This window comes from Empidonax traillii, unplaced genomic scaffold (genome assembly GCF_003031625.1).
Source record: "Empidonax traillii isolate 1590-97213 ecotype Southwest subspecies unplaced genomic scaffold, ASM303162v1 scaffold328:size603334, whole genome shotgun sequence".
Classification (NCBI taxonomy): Eukaryota; Metazoa; Chordata; class Aves; order Passeriformes; family Tyrannidae; genus Empidonax; species Empidonax traillii.
In genome coordinates, this window is record NW_020955521.1 from 159,088 (window position 1) to 176,909 (window position 17,822).

The following is a 17,822-nucleotide window of genomic DNA, read 5'->3' on the forward strand; positions in this document are numbered from 1 at the left end:
TCCCTTCCACCTTTTGCCCCTGACTGTAGCTCAACCATGAGCCATATCTAAGATATTTTATCAAGTACAGTGATTGACTGATGGCTCTGACACCTCCTCCTATACCACAATCTGCTTAGAACAGTCTACTGCTGTGTTGTATGCATTTATTACAAATCTTCCTGAAAACATGAGGTTTGGATTTCTTTCCTAAGTGTCTTCAACTCTAGCAGATATAGTAAGTGCTTACTCTCTCTTGATTTTCCTCCACCTCCATCTCCTTTCCTGATTGCTAGTTAATAGGAGATGGTTTTTATGTCACATTGCAATAATTGCCATGGCAACCTTGTGTGCTGCAAGGGTTTGGAAATAACTGGAGGAAGAGAGAAGAGTCCCTGTGTGAGTTAGCTTTGTGGCGAAAGATGAACACCCGTGATAAGTCTTTAGTCAGCAAAAGCAGAGAATGTGCCGGGTTGGCATCTGTTCAGGGCAGGTTTGCTGTCTGCCACCATTGAAACAAAGTAACTTCTCCATGGTAAAACTGCACATTTCCTCGTGGGTAGCCCAACTAGAGCCTGACTGTTCCTGTTCATACTTCTGCCATTGCTATGTTCATGTAAATGAAATGGCAACTGAGGCACCTCTGCAGAACCTCATCTGGGTCAGTGCTCTTTTGGGTGTGTGTTTCAGCTGTGGAAGGAATCAGGGGACAGGTGACTTGGCCTTTGGGTCCCTAAAGGTGCCTGCAGCCGTGGTGCTGTAGTGCAAGGCTTGGAGCTGCCTGGCCAGTCATTCTTATGTTATCCCTTTTCATGGCTGTCAACTGAAATGGGTGATTTGAAATAATGATTAGCTGGTGGTCAGTGGGAACTGACAGTGGTGGAGTCTAGTGGAATTTCATAGGACTTAAAACCCTATTGTAGTCTTGGACAAGCCCTGGGGAAACCCTTCACACTTGCATGAAAAAGCATCACTTTTGTAATGAGCATCTCTACTGTCCTTGAGGGGTGAAGCTTTTCCTACAGGGAACAGGGTCTTGCTTGGGTTTAGCTCTCTGCTCGTCTCAGAGTGAGTCTTACTTAAGTAGCTTGCTTTATGTATTGCAATCCTTATTTTCATTCCCCAAGAGACACTGTGATCACACATCTTTCTTGCATATGAAATAGAAATATGCTGGCTTTATCTAGGTGAGTTTCCACTTTCCCACATGTTAAGACTTCCAGCCCTTCCTTTGGGACTGCCCAAGCCCAGTAAGTTTTCCCATCAGGAAACCTCTCCCAGCTTCCAGCTTAAAATTTCTTTTTAACCTTTGGCAACATTGCTCCTGGTGTTGTTACTTGCAAACTGATAGGGAAGCTATCTGCAGTGAGTTTGCTCCTCCCTTTCCTCCAGGAGAGGCTGACAGATCTCCAGGCGTCTCATTCAGATGGGCCTGTTCTAAGGAAGGATTTGTGTTAATACTGAACAGTCTGTAAGGGTGTTAACAACCCCAGGGTTGTCATGATCAGCATAGGTTGAAATTCAGTACACAGTGGTGACATTTCGACAGAAGTAGAAAATGGCACATGGGCTAGGGGTAAGACTGGCAAGGGAGCTGCCACTTGGTATTTCTGGATGCTGCTGCACTTGAGTGAAAGGAATGCTGTTACTTTTTCTTCCTAAATGGAGGCCCGGTCTACAAAGAGTGAACAAGCTATGTTATATACCAGCTAGTCTCACCTCCTCAAATAAGGCTTTTGGTTACACTTTGGCTTCATAGAAGTTTCTCCACAGCAGGCACAGAAGACAAGTAGGTTGAAATTGAAATGGTGGCTCCTTGTGGCTGGTGGATAGTAAAAATCCATTGCCTGCACCACTGCTAAGCTCTGAAGAGGTAGCTTAGATATATCTGATGCAGTCACCATTGAAGTGTGTTATATAGCAATAAAGTATTGTTTGACACTGTTACCATGTGCGATAGCTGCTGGCCTCATCGCAGCATGCCTGTGCAACATTGATTTGTTCCAGTGGACTAAATACAGATCACTGGTCACGTCTGTTTTCATGGCCTCTGTGTGTGATTTACTGTCGTAGATGAAACAATGCTCTCTACTGAAGATATTTACCTGAAGGAATGTGATGCTGATATGGGATGCCAGCTTAATAAATGCATTGATTTCTAGGAAAATGCTGTAGGAAAATGCTTTTCAGAACAGCTCAGTTTCCTAGCCCATGAAGGCTGTCATCTGAGGACTACGTAATGGCCAGTGCCATAAAGGAAGTTTTATACATGCCCATACCCTGTCTGCCCAAGCCTGCCTAGCTTCATCTTTCCTGCTGGGTGGATTCAAAGGAAACTACCTACTGATTAGAGTTCAGGCACAGCTTAATCTTCAAGTCAATGCAATAAGAAAAGGCAGATGATCTCAAATAGAAAATAAACAGAACATGGATGCCACTCTAGAAGAAGGCAAAATAATTATACTTCTTATTTCCTAATTTTTTATGTGGTCTTAGTGTGAGTGGCATGAATGACAATATGGAGAGTACAACCCCATCTTTCCTCTCTGTCAAGACACCTAACAAGGTGTCTAAACATTAGCAGTTTACACACAACTTTTTATCCAGCAGAAGCCATGTGTTTCAACAGTAGAAACTGGTAGTTCAAATGTCATTTGACACCCATGAAATGGATTGACCCTTCGGATTAATTATCACAGTTATTCAGGAATATAGGAACAGGCTTGTATGAGGATCTCATGTAGGTTGGCAGGTGTCTTGTTGCTGATTATGTTTGAATGCTGGAAACAATTTGCAGAGGTCTTTCATTTCCAGTGACATCAGTGTTTCACGTTCTCTTGTGTCACTCTTTAAAATCTACTTACCTTTGTGATATTACTCATGATCATAAGTCACATTTGGCTGTGTTTGATTACTGTGTATTGATGTCTGTATCTGAATTGCATCCTGCCATAGTAGAAGGTTTATATAGAGAGAAATAGAAATGTACTAAGGAAATTACAAGTCCTGTGCAGGAGGAAAAACAATACCCAAGGCAAAATGGGTATTTTTGTATCTATTTATTTTGTAGAGATTTGTTAAAACATTTCTTTTCCTCCCACTCAACTGATGTTCAACAAACTGTACGCTAGCTAAGGACAGCACCCATTGCAGATGTTGTGTTACTATTTTAGTATTGCTTAGATGTTTTAACAGATATACTACTCTGTAGTTCTTTAAATGGAAGTTGCAAACCTAATGTAAGCATGAGATGTAAATATGAGATATGGTCTCATCATTTACTGTCAGTATGATGTGAAGCTAATTTTACTTCAAACAGTGTTCGAGACAAAATGTATTATTCCTTCTTGTTGCAAGTACATAGACTATATGTTAATTATCCTATCATGAATCTCCAGGCTCTGCTTTCAAAAGAAAACTAATTATTTCATCCTGCTACATGAGGCTGCACACATAGTTTTGTCTGGACAGCACAGTTACCTCAACCAAACCAAGCATAATAGCTCTTTTTGAGAGAAACACTGTGTATCTTGTTACAGGTTGATGCTGATGCTCTGCTTCTGTTTCTTTCCCAGGATGATCCTCTCACTAATCTAAACACAGCTTTTGATGTGGCTGAGAAATATCTAGATATTCCGAAGATGCTGGACGCGGAAGGTAAAGTAGAACCCAATGGCTTTTAACTTGCTTTTTCTCAAGAAATTTTCCACTTCTCCTAGGTGGACTTCTTTTGTACAAGAATTCAGTAACCTCTAAATGCTCTCTCCATGACCACATAGTAAATGTATAGGGAAAAAACTACAATGGAATAATGAGTCACATGTTCTGCTTCCCTTTTCCTCCTGTGCCACTCAGTCTTTTGAGTCTGGCATGGAGATATTAACCTGGGATTGATGTGCTGGGCAGAGATGAGTAACACCTGGCTATGTCATCCGCTAACTGAAGTGTTCCCTTTCAAGAATCAGGCCAAATAAGGAGTTAATGTACGGTGTAGGACTGTGTTCCTTTTGCTCCAGATTTTTTTTCTGGACTCTTTCTACATTGCTGGTGCTCTTCCTTTTGAGGGCATGATATTATTATTATTATTATAAACTGCTTCTTCTTGACTACTCGGAAGTGTTTGGCATGAAAATCTTTCACTGACTAGGCCTGGAGACCAAGGCAGAGTTCCATGTTGTTCAGAAATGCTTTTCCTACTGATTATGACTGCTTCCCTGGGCCACTGGGACAGCAAGGATTACTTTTCAGAGCCTTGTCAGGACTAGCTTGGCAGTAGATTTTGAAGATTGTAACTCTGGAGTACAAACAACGGACTGAAATAGGTCACTGGTTGTTGGCTGTTTGCCTAAAGCCCTCTTGGGTTGGACAGGAGAAGCAGTTAAAGACTTTTGTTAAATAAAGGAGTGAGAGGAGCAAAGAGGAAAGGTGGGAATAACACAGCCAAACCTAGTGAACCTATATTTCAGTAACTAAGATGTTCATATTTCTAGGTAGTACTTCCCATCCCTAGAGATGAGTCTTGCTTTCCCTGCATTCATCATGCTGAGGTAAAAAATCATGAGGTTTCCAGAGCAGATTCAAATGTTTCCTTGCTATTCTGTAGGAAATAAAGCCACCTTCAAAATAAGTGGATCTCAGCAAAGCTAGCAGCGATGAAGAAGGACTCTGGCAGGAGCTCTCATTGCTCTTTACTGATCACTCTCCTCCCTCACCGAGTCCAGATTATGTGCATACCTCCACACCATTAATTCTGATCTCTGGAGGTGTTGAGTTTCCCCTGAAACTAATGAAAGAGCCATTTGAAATTCAAGCTGTCACTGTGTTGAAATGGATGTCGGGGGCATGGAAAGGAAGGGAGAAAGGATCTTTCCCAAAGAACAGAAGTGCATGGAAGAATTGCAGTCTAATACGTCTATAAAAGTCATGTCAACCTGCTGCCAGTTTGGATTGATTCAATCCACCATTCACAGAAACGTTCGTGGGACAGGGAAGTGCTGTGACACAAGACATGCTGACATATGGCCGCATTAGCCTGGTCAGACCCTGGAAGAAAGTCTGTCATGAGGGAGGGGAACCAGAAGGGTGATTCTGGTTTCTGGGGAATGCTGGGAAGCCCTGTGGAGTCGCTGTGACAAGCATATACCCCAGCAGGCCTCCTGGACAATTGTGGTTCTACCTCTCCTTTGCTTTCCTCCCATCAGCTGATTATGCTCTTAACGTGAGGTTTTTTTTGACAGACATTGTTGGAACTGCCCGTCCTGATGAGAAAGCCATCATGACCTATGTTTCTAGCTTCTACCACGCCTTCTCAGGAGCCCAGAAGGTATCGCAGGATCCCAAGCTCCCTCCACAGAGCACACCTGGTGCCGTTGCTAATGTCCAAACCTTTTTTTCTTTCTCTCTCCTCTCTAGCTACGGGCATCTTTATTATTATGTTCTTGGTAGAGTTGGCTGTTGGTTCAAAGTGGTGCCCCAGATATAATACATGGGGCAGGGGAGCCAGGAGTCCCATTTTCTTAAAGTCAGCAGTACTTCCAGTGGCACTTAGGTATGCCACATTTTGGCATGCACACAAATTTAAGGGAGTGGGGAGCTACGCCTTCTCCATTTGCCTTATGAACTGCTGTCCTGGTGGCTGAGAACCTGTACCTCCTGTTTCTGGTAAATCCGAGCTAGGATGCTTGGTCTCACAAAAAATGGAGACCACCACATAGATGCTTTGCCCAGCAGGAAACTGCAGCCTGCCCCCACAGGAAACAATACAGCTACTTATTCACTTTTTTTTTTTTTTTCCTTTTCCAAAGATGGAGAAACTTAGTGGTTTTATGAAGGGTTTAATGAATACCCAAAGCTTTATCTTTTGCCTTACATATGCTGAAGGTTCCCGCACCCTTGCTTCAAGGTCTGAACCTGCTGTTTTCTCAAGTTGTGCCATAAATTCAGTCCCAGTTCACCTGGGGCTGACAAAGCATGTCTAACGAGTACATCCATGGTGATTTTGCAAACAGAGAATTGCTTATCATGATGGAGATGCCTGGTTTTTTATATTTGTTTCTTTTTTCTCTCCTTTCTCACCTACCATGTTGGAAATTGGGCAGTTAAGTCCTTGCTGCTTCTGTCTTAGCCCTTTTCCTGTTGGTAACGGAATCACTTAAGGAAAACAGTTTGTGGGTGAAACCTTGTACACGTCTCTTGCCAAAACCAAGCAGCCGCCTGTACTTGAGTGCCTTAGGAACAGGCAGTGCACGTCAGCAGAGCAGCTACTGTGTAGGAAGTGCACTGTGTAGGAAGGCTCTGATCTCCAGCTCCTCGGCATACAGAAGGGCCTTGAGCGCGGGCGTTCAGACCTCCAAACAACCTGTTTGCATCTTTGGGCCAGACCACAGCTGGGAACGTGCAGAGCCCAGATCCTCATCTCAGGATCCCCCTGGATTGGTGGGGAGGGAGGGGTGCCGCTTTGAGCCACAAGCCAACACTGCTAGCCATCTTCTGATCCGAATTCCCGGCTCTCCGCATGGAAATCTGTTTGGCCTGTCCTGCAATGCATGATGGGAAGTTTTCTCCCCCTCTCTCACGCCACCCATGATTGTTTTGTTTTATCCTATGTGCTGCTTCTTACTTTATCCTTTCAACCTCTTTTCCTTCTCTGCACAGATATTATAGGCACGCTAAGGCCGGATGAGAAGGCCATAATGACCTATGTCTCATGTTACTACCACGCCTTCTCAGGGGCGCAGAAGGTGAGACTTTACTGCTAACAACCCCTCCCCTCACCCTGCCCTGCCCACCGCTCCTCTCCACTGAGGAATGCGCCAGACCCCCTGTCCGCCCCAGGGCATTTGCAGGGAAGCCCAATGCATCCAGCTATGCACTTGGATGTGCCATCTGTAGTCTTGTTAGAGAAGTGATATAAATGTCCTTTCAGACAGACTTAAGTTGCTCCTTCCCTCCAGTTTCACACTCCAGCAGAGGAGAAATCATTTAGTAAAGCTAGCATTGAAAAATGAATGGATGTCTGTTCTGACAGAGGCAGCACCCTTTCAGTAACTAGTGCGCATTGTCTTGGCCAGGCAACGTGCATCCAAAAGTATCACAATCAAATCCACCTACTCCGGGAAATGACAACCTGTTCTTGGGCTACCATCCTGCCTCCCACACCCAGCCTCCACTAGGTCAGTGGTCTTTTCCTAGGCTGAATCATCCACGAGCTGATTACATAGCACTTTTGTGCTCCAGCCACAAAGTTCATTTCTACCAGGTCTTGAGCTTTCCCAGACTCGCATGCTTCTCCATTCCTTGTTTCTCCCTAGTCATTCTCCTCTGTTTCCCAAACGACTTACGTGTTATATTTCTCTTTCCTCTGCCTTGCCCAATTCTATAGCTTCAGGCCTTCCTTCCTTCTTCTCCTTCCTCTTTACTCCGAAGTCTCTTTACCTGACATCAAGACACTAGGAACCACATAGTCACACATTTCCCTTGGAAAAACTTCCTCCAGAACAGCAATTTACCTGCAATCCTTTGAATGGGAGAAAAAGGTCCATCCTTTCCTCCCGTATCGTAGCCTGCCTGGGCTACAGCCTTTCCACAAGATTACTTCTAATTTCAGATTGTAGGCTTTGGAACAATAAAATCCAAACCCCAAGACTACATTCTTTATGTTATGAACATAATTAAAATCTCACTGTTTCCCCCAGCCACAACTTTTTTCTCTCATTAGGCCTTTTCTGTTTGAGACACAGTCCTTGTGTTGCCCAGCTTGAGGGCTAACCTGACTCCAAGAAGATTCCATCTCTTTTGTACAAAGCAGTGCAGATACCATGCTGGTGCTGGCTTTCAGAGGGCAAATGTAGGTAGTAGGTTCTAGGGAGCAGCTCTTTAATTCAAGCTTTTTGTTCTCTGCCCAGTTTCATATAAATTACGTGATGCTGTCTTGTTTTCAAGGAACTGGTAATATGACCCAGTGCAGTGCAGTAGACTTGCCTGTTTGGCATAATTTGTGTAGTCATGACTTTTCTGCTAGGATCCTGCTTTGTGATCCTGTGGGTTTTTTGTTCAAAACACTTAAGACCAGTCTGCAAGCTCTAGCCAGCTGATACTTGCCCAGGAAGACTGTAGTCTCAGAACTCATGCCAGCCTGATGATGAGACCTGCTATTTGCCAGGTGCCCTTGAGGGACAGCTCCATGCTGTCTGCTTAACCTGAGGGACTCCAGATTGAGGAAACAGAAAACCACAATATGAGGAGGGTTGTAGCCTGCTGCAGGACCAGCTGTGCCCCTCACCAACCCCTTCCTCTTCTCTCTGCATCCATTCCACGATTTGGAAACCTGTTCAGCAACAATTTCATCAGCAATTTAGGTGAATGCTAGGTCTTCTGGGATAGCTGAAAACAACCCCTTACTTGCCTCAGGACCTGAACAAAGTAGCTGGGGCAAGAACTAGAGATGAAGCTTCTTAGTTATTGAAGTTTCAATCCCATGTAGTCAAACCGCTTACAGGGAAGATTTAATAGTTTATTATTTTTTTAGCAGTCCTGATGGGCCAGTAACTCAACTGTGCTGTGGCAGGAGGGGCACAGCTCCTTTTTGGAGCTACCCTAGCCATACATTAACCAGCTGCTAAGTGACAGAAATTCAAACCCCAGGCAAATGCAAAGTGATTACTGAGTACAAACCCCAGTCCAGATATTGCTGTTGCTACCCTCATGCACAATTAGGTGACTTACTGTGATATCACTCCATTTATCATCCAGATTTTTCATTACTGTCACCAGTCCTGAAGGGGAAGTCCCATGAGCTGCTTTCTGCTTCTTTCACTCTCTTATACTGAGCCTTTGAAGGTACAGGGTCCAAAGCCTGACGTGTGTGTAGATGGCTGCTTTTTCTCTCTGCCATTTTTTTTATATATATTTGTAGGTATACTTGCTTTGGTTGGTTTGCTTGTTTTCTAACCGCTTCTGACTTTCACACTAAATGCATGCAACTACTGGTTGGCTTAATATTTTGTAAACTTGATTTCTGGGGTGAAAGTTTCTAACTAATGTTTTACCATTTTATTAAGAGATTGTGTTTGTTGTACAGTATTCTGGAGTGGTCCTCTGAGGCCAGAGGACAGCAGCAGGCAGGCATCTTCCCCTGAGGCCAGAGGACAGCGACAGGCAGGCATCCCTACACAGTGCATTGTGGGAATGTCTTCCTTTGTGATCTGCTTCAGCAGAAAGATTTGGATCCGTGAACTAGAGACACAGCAAACTCCATTCTTATTCTAAGCAGTTCAAGTTATGGTTGAGAAGTACAGAAAAGACAAAAGTCAGATATAATTACTGCTATTTTGGCTGTTCAGTTTTCCATATTGATTCCATCAAACAGCACATGCATATGCACAGCAGAGTGGTTTCAAGCAGAATGTCCTGGGCTTGCCCTCCTCAAAGTCTCTGAGTGCAAGTAGCATAATGTATCAGCATAATGCTGCACTGAAGCTGATCAGCTCACACAGGTTCTCTGAGAATACAGGTATTCCAGACCCTGGGATGCTGCATCTTCTCAGTGCTCCTTCCATGCCTTGTGGGTATCCTGTCCTTTTTGGAGCCAGCATGAGCATCCTAAATGAATTGTTGCCTTTAGCAGTACGGGGAAACCAAAATGGTTTTTTCAACTCCACTAATGAAGCTGTAGGGGGAGCTGCCTTGGCCTCATGTAAACATATTGGTGTGTCACTCTTCTCTTACCTAAAAGTGTTTTACTTCAGTTTTGAGGTTGTCATCACCACAGATCAGCTCATTAACAGCAGTGTGGGATGTATTGGAGAAGGTTACCTGAAAGCACTGGAATCCTTTTGTCCTACCTTGCTCAGAACAAGTCAGTGTTTTGTGTTGCTTGTGGCATTAATGGTAACAGTGGCCACAGAGCCTTTCCCGTGGCTGCAGCAACAGCACACTATTGCATAGAGCAGTAATAAGAGAAGGCAAAAATCATAGGGAGGCAAGTACTGGTAGGAGAGAGAAAGCCTCTACATTTCTGTCATTAGGATAATACAAATAATGTCATAGCTGCTGGCATTCTTAGGGTCTTTGTGTTTGGACAGTTGTTCAACCCGCATATATACACACATATTTAAACTTGGGCAGCTGGAGAAAATCTATTGTCAGATACATATAAATATGCCTCAGCAAAATGGGTTCTCTCTGCACAGCTGGCTGCTGCTGCAGTGAGCCCATGGGGTGCAAAAACAAGGAAGCTAAGAGTTTGCAGTGAACACCTCTCCTGGGATGATTGAGATATTTCGTACTCCCAGTTCCCTGCAGTCACCAGGCATATCATGGTAGGGCTCTGGCAGTGTCTTTTTAACGTACTGTTTGGTCCCACGTCTATAGTTTTCTCTGGATTTCAAAAAGCACTCCATTAAAGTAGAAACTTTAGTAAAAACAGATCGAAGTACAAGCTTTCTTAAATGCAACCATTGTTTACACTTTTTGCAAATTTTTTTTTTAAGTGAAATTGCTCTTTTTCCTGTACAGGTCTCTCTGATGTGTTTTAAATCAGTTGATATCTGTGTATCTCTTAGCTGGTCCACTTTAGTGAAGGGGCATATGACTGATGCTTTTACATCTTCCTACAAATGAATAAGATTGCCATGTCCCCTGGGACCTTAGCAATCCATACATCACTGTACAGCCTATGATTTTATTGCTATTCTTGCTGCTCAACATCAGCTGCAAAAATCTAAGGATTTTTTTCAAACGCCCTTGGAGATTGAATAAACAGATAATAAAAGGTCTTTTAAAAATAGAAAGAGGTTGAAATTTAGCAGCTCTAAGCTCAGCAAAACTTCTTTGGCGTCAGTCCCAAATGTAGTTTTAAGGCAGGACACAGTGTTCACAATTGGTCTGTTGTAGTGCTGACATGTACCCTCTCCTCCTTATTTTCATTTAGCCTCTGTAAGGAGGATTGCTCCATAGGAGTCCTGTGGGTACCTCTAGCACCTTTCCCAGGCACCAGGGCAACAGCTGTACTGTGGTAAGAGGGTGCTGAGCGATCTCCTGACACCCACCACCGGGGCACGTCCTCTGAGGCTTTGTGGCATGGCACACACCATGATAATGATAAAGGGAGCTGATACCCACAGGTATAGGCTGTGCAAGGATCAGCCCGCTCGTATGTTCCTCATACCAAACACATGCATGGCACTCCAGGGCAGTCTGACTGCTTCTGAGTTCATAGCTGGGATTTTTCTGATCCTTACTTTCCAAATTAATGTTTTAATGTGTTCATATACCTGAAGAGAACAAGGTTTTGGTCTCAAGGGAAAGAAAGAAAAAAAAAAAACCCAAACCTAACTAGGAACAATAGGCTCTTTTTTTGGTGAGACTTGTTTTGGAACAGTAAGTGGCAAGATTACCCAGGAAGGGGGGGAAAAATCCTCTTCTCAGATGGATCATGAGACCCTGACTACATGGTAGGTGTCATGTGGCAAGATGCTGGAGGAGGTGGCCCTGTAATGAGTGCCAGAAATACGGGGAAAGCTGGAGGACAGCTCTGTTGGGCAGAATTTAAGATTAAGAGGAGTATCTACCATTTTATCTTCCAAACAAAATTACGAATTTCCAAAAGTCCAGTCCTGTTTAGGTAGATCTTTCCTGGGATAAACATATGGAGACTGTCTCATCAGCTTGACAGCACTCAGTTATTGCAACCAAGTTGCAGCTTGGAATGCTGGTATGAAGAGTGGAGGTGTTGACAGAATCCCCCCATCTTTGTGAAGAGGCAGCCAGGGGCTCTCTGGTAGAAGGCAAACAACAGGGCCCTCTTGTTAGAAGCAGCTTCAGAAAAGGCACAGAAACATTAGTTGTCCCACAACATATAGGGTTGAATCAGTAGAGCTGAGAATCTGTGAAGGAATGTATTCACCTGAGAAGGGAAAAATTAATCATTATAGAAGGTCAGGTGGAAAACAAAGAAGTCAGGACAGACAGGTTGCTAGAGCCAAGGGTAGGAGACTTTACTTGCAGGTACGTAGCAGAAAACTAAGTTGTAAGTTTTGGTTTGTACTTTTTTTCACAGTTTTTTCTTCTTCTGTTTTTCTTCTCTTTGTCAGGCGGAGACAGCAGCAAATAGAATCTGCAAGGTGCTGGCAGTCAACCAAGAAAATGAACAGCTCATGGAAGACTACGAAAAACTGGCCAGTGATGTAGGTGTTGGTTTCTGAGTGGTGGTATGCAGAAAGAAATTGCATTTAATGCCGATAACTAATCTTGGGGAATGCTACTGGCCCGTTGCTATTTTCCCTGGAAAATTATTTTTTCCCCTTCCAGCTTGAGAATAAAGATTGAACTTACCTCAAAGGCAAGAGCAATCTACTTTAAAACAGAAAGCTTCCATAGGGCAGCTTTGTATTTCTCAGTTTATTAGAAGCAGACACAGAAATGCTAAAATTGAACTAATTGAACTAAAATCAAACTGGTTTAACTTTCATTCTTCAGGACTATACAACTTCATTACATGTTTCATACAACTTGTATGCTGATAGAATGTAGAAGTCAGAAATTGGATCAGAGAATTGAAGTTAGAGATAACTGAGGAAAGAAATAGGCATTTGCTGATAATTGCAAAGAATCTGTGTGAGATACAACCTGGAGGCTGCTTTGGTTAACTAAGTTAACCAAAGTTTGGTTCACAGCAGTGAAACTACAGAGAAGATCAAATGTAGACTGGAGTATGTTTGTGGTAGATAAGTAGGAAGGGGAGGGTGGACGACAGAAGGGCAAACATAGCCCATAAGCCTGGTTTCAGCCTCATCTGAAAACCATAGGGCACTGCTCTGCTCAAACTACAGACCACCCATTGCATTAGCATTTTGCCAGCTCCCCAAATAGGTTCACTGAGGAGATCTGTTCAAACAGCAACACTGACTTTGAGAAAGCTAGAGTGTGAAAAGCGTAACCAAAGGCAAGCACTTGATTTCTCCTGTCAGATCCTTCTGGAGATAATATGACTTACAGCATCTTTTAGTTATGCAACCGTCCAGCAAAACTCTGAGGCTTTAGCATAATCTGAGGACATAATTTTGGTCCTGATTGTGCAAAAGCTGTGCCTTAAGCATGTTGTATTGGCACTGCTGCAACAAGCAGTACTACTTAGTGTGGAAGGGAATGGGCTGCTCGTTAAAAAAAAATGTACTTCCAAAAAAGCTGGCAAACTTTTCTTTACAAGCCCTGCTAGTGGCAGAATCTTTCTGACAGCGAACATAAAAGTTAATGGTCCCTAATGAAATCAAAGCAACATTACCACAATTTTCAGTTCAAGACTTCGTCATTGCTCTTTCCAGCTGCTGGAGTGGATTCGTCGCACCATCCCCTGGCTGGAGAACCGGGCCCCAGAGAACACCATGCAAGCCATGCAGCAGAAGCTGGAGGACTTCAGGGACTACCGCCGCCTGCACAAACCCCCCAAGGTCCAAGAGAAGTGCCAACTTGAGATCAATTTCAACACCTTGCAGACCAAGCTGCGACTCAGCAACAGGCCAGCCTTCATGCCTTCAGAAGGGAAAATGGTCTCGGTGAGTGGGGGAAAATGCTCATTTGTACCCCATGCATGCCTGAAAAATGAGACTCTATTTCTGCCTGTGGGTGAACAGAGCATGCCTGCCTTTGGAGTGAGCTGCTCTGTGGGAGGAACTCTACAAAATGTGAGGCCGTGATAAGAGAGGATCAAGTGGTCATTGCTTCCCTGTGTCTAAATCAGACTCTGAGGCTTTTCACAAGTCACATGTCTTTATGAGATGTCTGGGTGCTTCTCATTCTTTCTAAATCAGGAATGTTTGGGGTTCGTTAAAAGTTTCACATAGGGAAGCGTTTAGAGAGACATTTTTCTGCTGACAGTTATATCTTGACACTTTTAGTCCCACTTAATCTTAAGTCTGGCAGTTGATCTCCCTGACCTGTCTGCAGAACACTATGAGATGAAAAGCCCACATTCACTCCCTCCAATCAGTTGGAACCATATAGCTCACTGAAACTCATGCTGGTGAGCATCTTCCTTCCAGCTTCTAACCTACCTTTTCTTCTTGTGCTGTTGTCTCTAGGATATAAACAATGCCTGGGGTGGCCTAGAGCAGGCTGAGAAGGGCTACGAGGAGTGGTTATTGAACGAGATCCGGAGGCTAGAGAGGCTGGATCACCTGGCAGAGAAGTTCCGGCAGAAGGCATCCATTCATGAGTCCTGGACAGATGGTAATGTCAACCTGCATACTTCCTCCGACCTGACACAGTACTATCTGTTATGTAGGGAGGAAGAGATGGATTGTGCATGGGTCCTCTCAAGAAGACTAGGTTTATTTCTTATTTTATTAGAAAATAATGTATGAAAACCAGCTTGATCTCTCTTCTGCATCATGCAGTCAACATTGGCATTCCCTAATGGTGGCAAAGTGAAAACTTTGGATAGAAGAAAGCACTTAGAGGGCCAAGGCAAAGTTACTGTACAGTAAATGCTACAGTTGGCATTTACAGGACCAGCACAGCCCAGTTTGCATATGCTGAGACGAGTCCAGTGTAAACTGTGACAGTGCTAGCTTGAGCTGCACTATGTGTGCTTCTCTGTTTTAAATGGCAAACTTGCAACCCTTGGTTTGAAAGTGAGGATTGTGCTTCTCTAGGCCAGCAGGCACGGGGACGAGCCTTGGGCAGGGTGGCTGTAGTGGGGTAGATGCCTTTTTGAGGCTACCTGGGTGGCAGGGAGCAGGCTTTGGGGAGTTTTGGTCCTGTCCTTCATTCTTCTGTCCTTTGGCTCCCTCCCCAGGTAAGGAAGCAATGCTGCAGCAAAAGGATTATGAAACTGCAACCCTCTCGGAGATAAAGGCCCTGCTGAAGAAACACGAGGCGTTTGAGAGTGACCTGGCTGCACACCAGGACCGCGTGGAACAGATTGCTGCAATTGCACAAGAGCTGAAGTATGGCAACCCAGCACACGTCCTGTCCTTGGGGCCAGGGAGGCTTAATGAGCCTTGCCCTCTGTCCTCTGGAGAGCCATAAATCCATCCCCATGCAAAAATGCTGGGAATTTCCTCTGTTTCCAAACAGTATCTAGGATACTGCTCTCCAGTATCTGGACACACCAGAAAAGCAGGCCAGAAAATGGATGAGTCGTGGGTGCTGTTGAGGAGGTGGCAGAATTATATTCCCAAGCCAAGTTTGCATCCTCTGCCAGCTCATTATGCTGCTGTGAACCCTTTCCTAAAGAGTCTGACCTGCTACTGGCACCTGCTAGGTTTCAGAGTTGTAACACTGTCATACTTTTCCAGGAGCAGAAGGAAAGAGGAGAGGATAGCAGGCTCTCAGTTTGCTCTCTTTTGATAAAAAAATCCTCCTTATTCTAGCAGAAAAAAACCTGCTTGAGGCCATTATGGCCTCACTCTTTGCCTCAGGAGTACTATTACACTGTGTGCCCTTTGTTCTGCACTTGCTCCAGGGCATTCTCCGTACGGCTCAGCTCCCTCCCTGCTTCCTTCCAGCTTGGAAACCTTCACCTCCACTCCTTTTCCTGGAGTAATACAAGTTACCAGGAGAAATGAGGGCTCATCAGTGTGGGACTCTAATAGCTAGAGATAGCAGGCAGGTAAAAACCTGGTCTCTGCAGCACAGGGAGATTCTAAAATCCTGCATTTTTCCTGGAAAAAAAAAAAAAAAAAGGCTTAACAACTTGGTTTTGACTCTGTTTACTCTTTTAAAAAGATTTATATATCACATTGGCCTATCTAAGGTTAGTGTCTGGGCTGAGATCAGTACTCTTGGGCTGAAAAGCTGTTTTTCTCTAAAAATTTAGGATTACTGGATCAAGACTATTATCTCCTTTAACAACACAGATTTACAGAATTGCTCCCTTGTCCACTGGAGGATTGACCTTGGAACAGGAGGAGGGTTCAAGGCAATCCTTCGTGTCAGTAAGATTAGGACTGAGGCTGGCTAGTCAGCAAGCATTACCTGACCTGTCAGTTCAAAGAGACATGCTACATGTTGGCCAAAGGAGCTGCGGTTCTAAGAGCAACAGGGAAGACAGAGGCCTAAGCTGTGAGAGAGGTTACAAGGTACATCTTCCGAAGTGTGAGAACAGCAGGCTCTGCCATTCTTACAAAAGGTGTCTTCCATTTCAGCAAAGAGGCCATGCCCTGAAAAACCATGGCAAAGGTCTTTTCTTCCCCAGAGATACAGTGCCAGATTGATGCAGAGAGTCTGGAGGAAGCCACTGCAGCTCCCAGTGCCAGGCACATTTGGGGGCATGGCATGTTCCCCTCCCCAGCAGTAGTGATCTAGCATGGGCGTGTTGCAAGTCAGACTTTCAGAAGGAGTTCTTTCATCTGCAGTGCTGCTCTGCAGCAAAGTAGATCAAGCAACTGATCTGGATTAAAAACCTACCAAAGAAGTTATTTTTAGCCCAAATCAGTTTCCTGACTAGTTTACTGGAGGACTCTACCAACAGGGGTGCCCACACACCTCAGAAGGGCAATACAATGGCATGAAGAAACAAGGCTGGGGAAGGCAAGAGTATAACCTGCATTACTGTTTAGGAAAATGCTCATCAGATGGCCCAGGGTCACTCAGTATCCCAGTGATTTATTCTGGTTTTTCTTTCAAGGCTGACACTTCCCAGCTCCCTCTGCCTGCAGATTTCTCCCTCTTTGACCATGTGCAGAACCATGAGCACAAAGCAGTGCAAGACCACATGCTTCAGCTTGCCCCTGTACTCTCCTTTTCCCAACCATACTTTTACCAACCTGTCTTCTGTGAGTGCCAGCCTATAGCTACGTCAGCAAAGCACTCTCTGTCAGGCATATAGGAGAGACTTACACTTTTATTTAGAGATTGTCCTAAATAAATTTATTGAATTGTGTGAATAATAATTTTTTGCCACCTTTGCTATGCAAATCTTATAACAATCTTAGAAGTTTCCTAGCATTCCTAATAAAATCTTTGCTTTCCATTCTGATGTACAAGATGCTGGTGGTTAGCCTGCATAATGTTCTTAAGCAGCATGCAGGAGCAGATTGCTCTGCTCATAATCTGCTTATTCCCCGTTAGAGCAAAAGTCTGTACTCCCTTCCCCCAGTGCCAGGTTATTCCCATCAGGTAGCCAGCCTCAGTACTTGCTGAGGTCCTGGGTAGTCCTGTTCTGTGCTGTATGATGTATTATAACATACAGTGTCTCCAAAACTAAATACTGATATCTTCCTGACTCGCTTTATTTGCACACACTATGAACATTGTGTCTGAATCTGTCCTCAAGACTGATCAAGATTTTTAATGGGTTTCCCTTTTTTCTCCACAAGATCTTTATTTGACTTATTGTCATTTTTTCTTTCCCCCACCTGTTATAGTGAGCTGGACTATTATGACTCTCCCAGCGTCAATGCCAGGTGCCAGAAGATCTGTGATCAGTGGGATAATCTGGGTGCCCTAACCCAGAAACGTAGAGAAGCCTTGGAGGTGAGACATATTACAAGTTGAACCTTTGGGATTATGTGGGTAGGTCATTTGTGGGCAGCAAGCCGACATGGCTACAAGTAATTTCAGCTCACTTGTGAACATCCTGGACTGTAAACAAGGGCTACATTTGAGTATATTTAGGCTGGTTTTCTTCCAGCCCAATTATGGTGCCATTTGTTTGCTCAGGCTATTGATTTATTTCTACTTTTTTTGTGTGTTTTGTCATCTCACTCTGCTTGAAAAGACTGCCTTTATTTTGTTTTAGTTCAAAGAATCTCAGATTTATTTTATTTCTCTCTCAGGAAAAAATCTGTCCTGTGTGTAATCTCTTATAGCAGAGAGATTTTTACTGTAGTGCTATCCTGGGA

The 17,822-nt window shown here is 44.0% G+C and overlaps 1 protein-coding gene across 7 annotated transcripts in view; it reads left to right on the forward strand.

Moving 5' to 3' along the window:
• Window positions 1-17,822, forward strand: part of ACTN1 (actinin alpha 1) — an 88,194-nt gene that overhangs the window by 58,488 nt on the left and 11,884 nt on the right. For 4 of the 7 annotated variants that reach the window (XM_027891720.1, XM_027891714.1, XM_027891717.1 and 1 more), the window contains 7 exons: window positions 3,555-3,636; window positions 5,217-5,302; window positions 12,072-12,164; window positions 13,302-13,532; window positions 14,058-14,205; window positions 14,774-14,924; window positions 17,346-17,454. In XM_027891720.1, the coding sequence (XP_027747521.1) occupies window positions 3,555-3,636; window positions 5,217-5,302; window positions 12,072-12,164; window positions 13,302-13,532; window positions 14,058-14,205; window positions 14,774-14,924; window positions 17,346-17,454 (900 nt within the window). Of the gene's footprint in view, window positions 1-3,554; window positions 3,637-5,216; window positions 5,343-6,633; window positions 6,720-12,071; window positions 12,165-13,301; window positions 13,533-14,057; window positions 14,206-14,773; window positions 14,925-17,345; window positions 17,455-17,822 lie in introns of all 7 variants that reach the window. The other 3 variants (XM_027891716.1, XM_027891718.1, XM_027891721.1) reach the window with 2 other exon arrangements.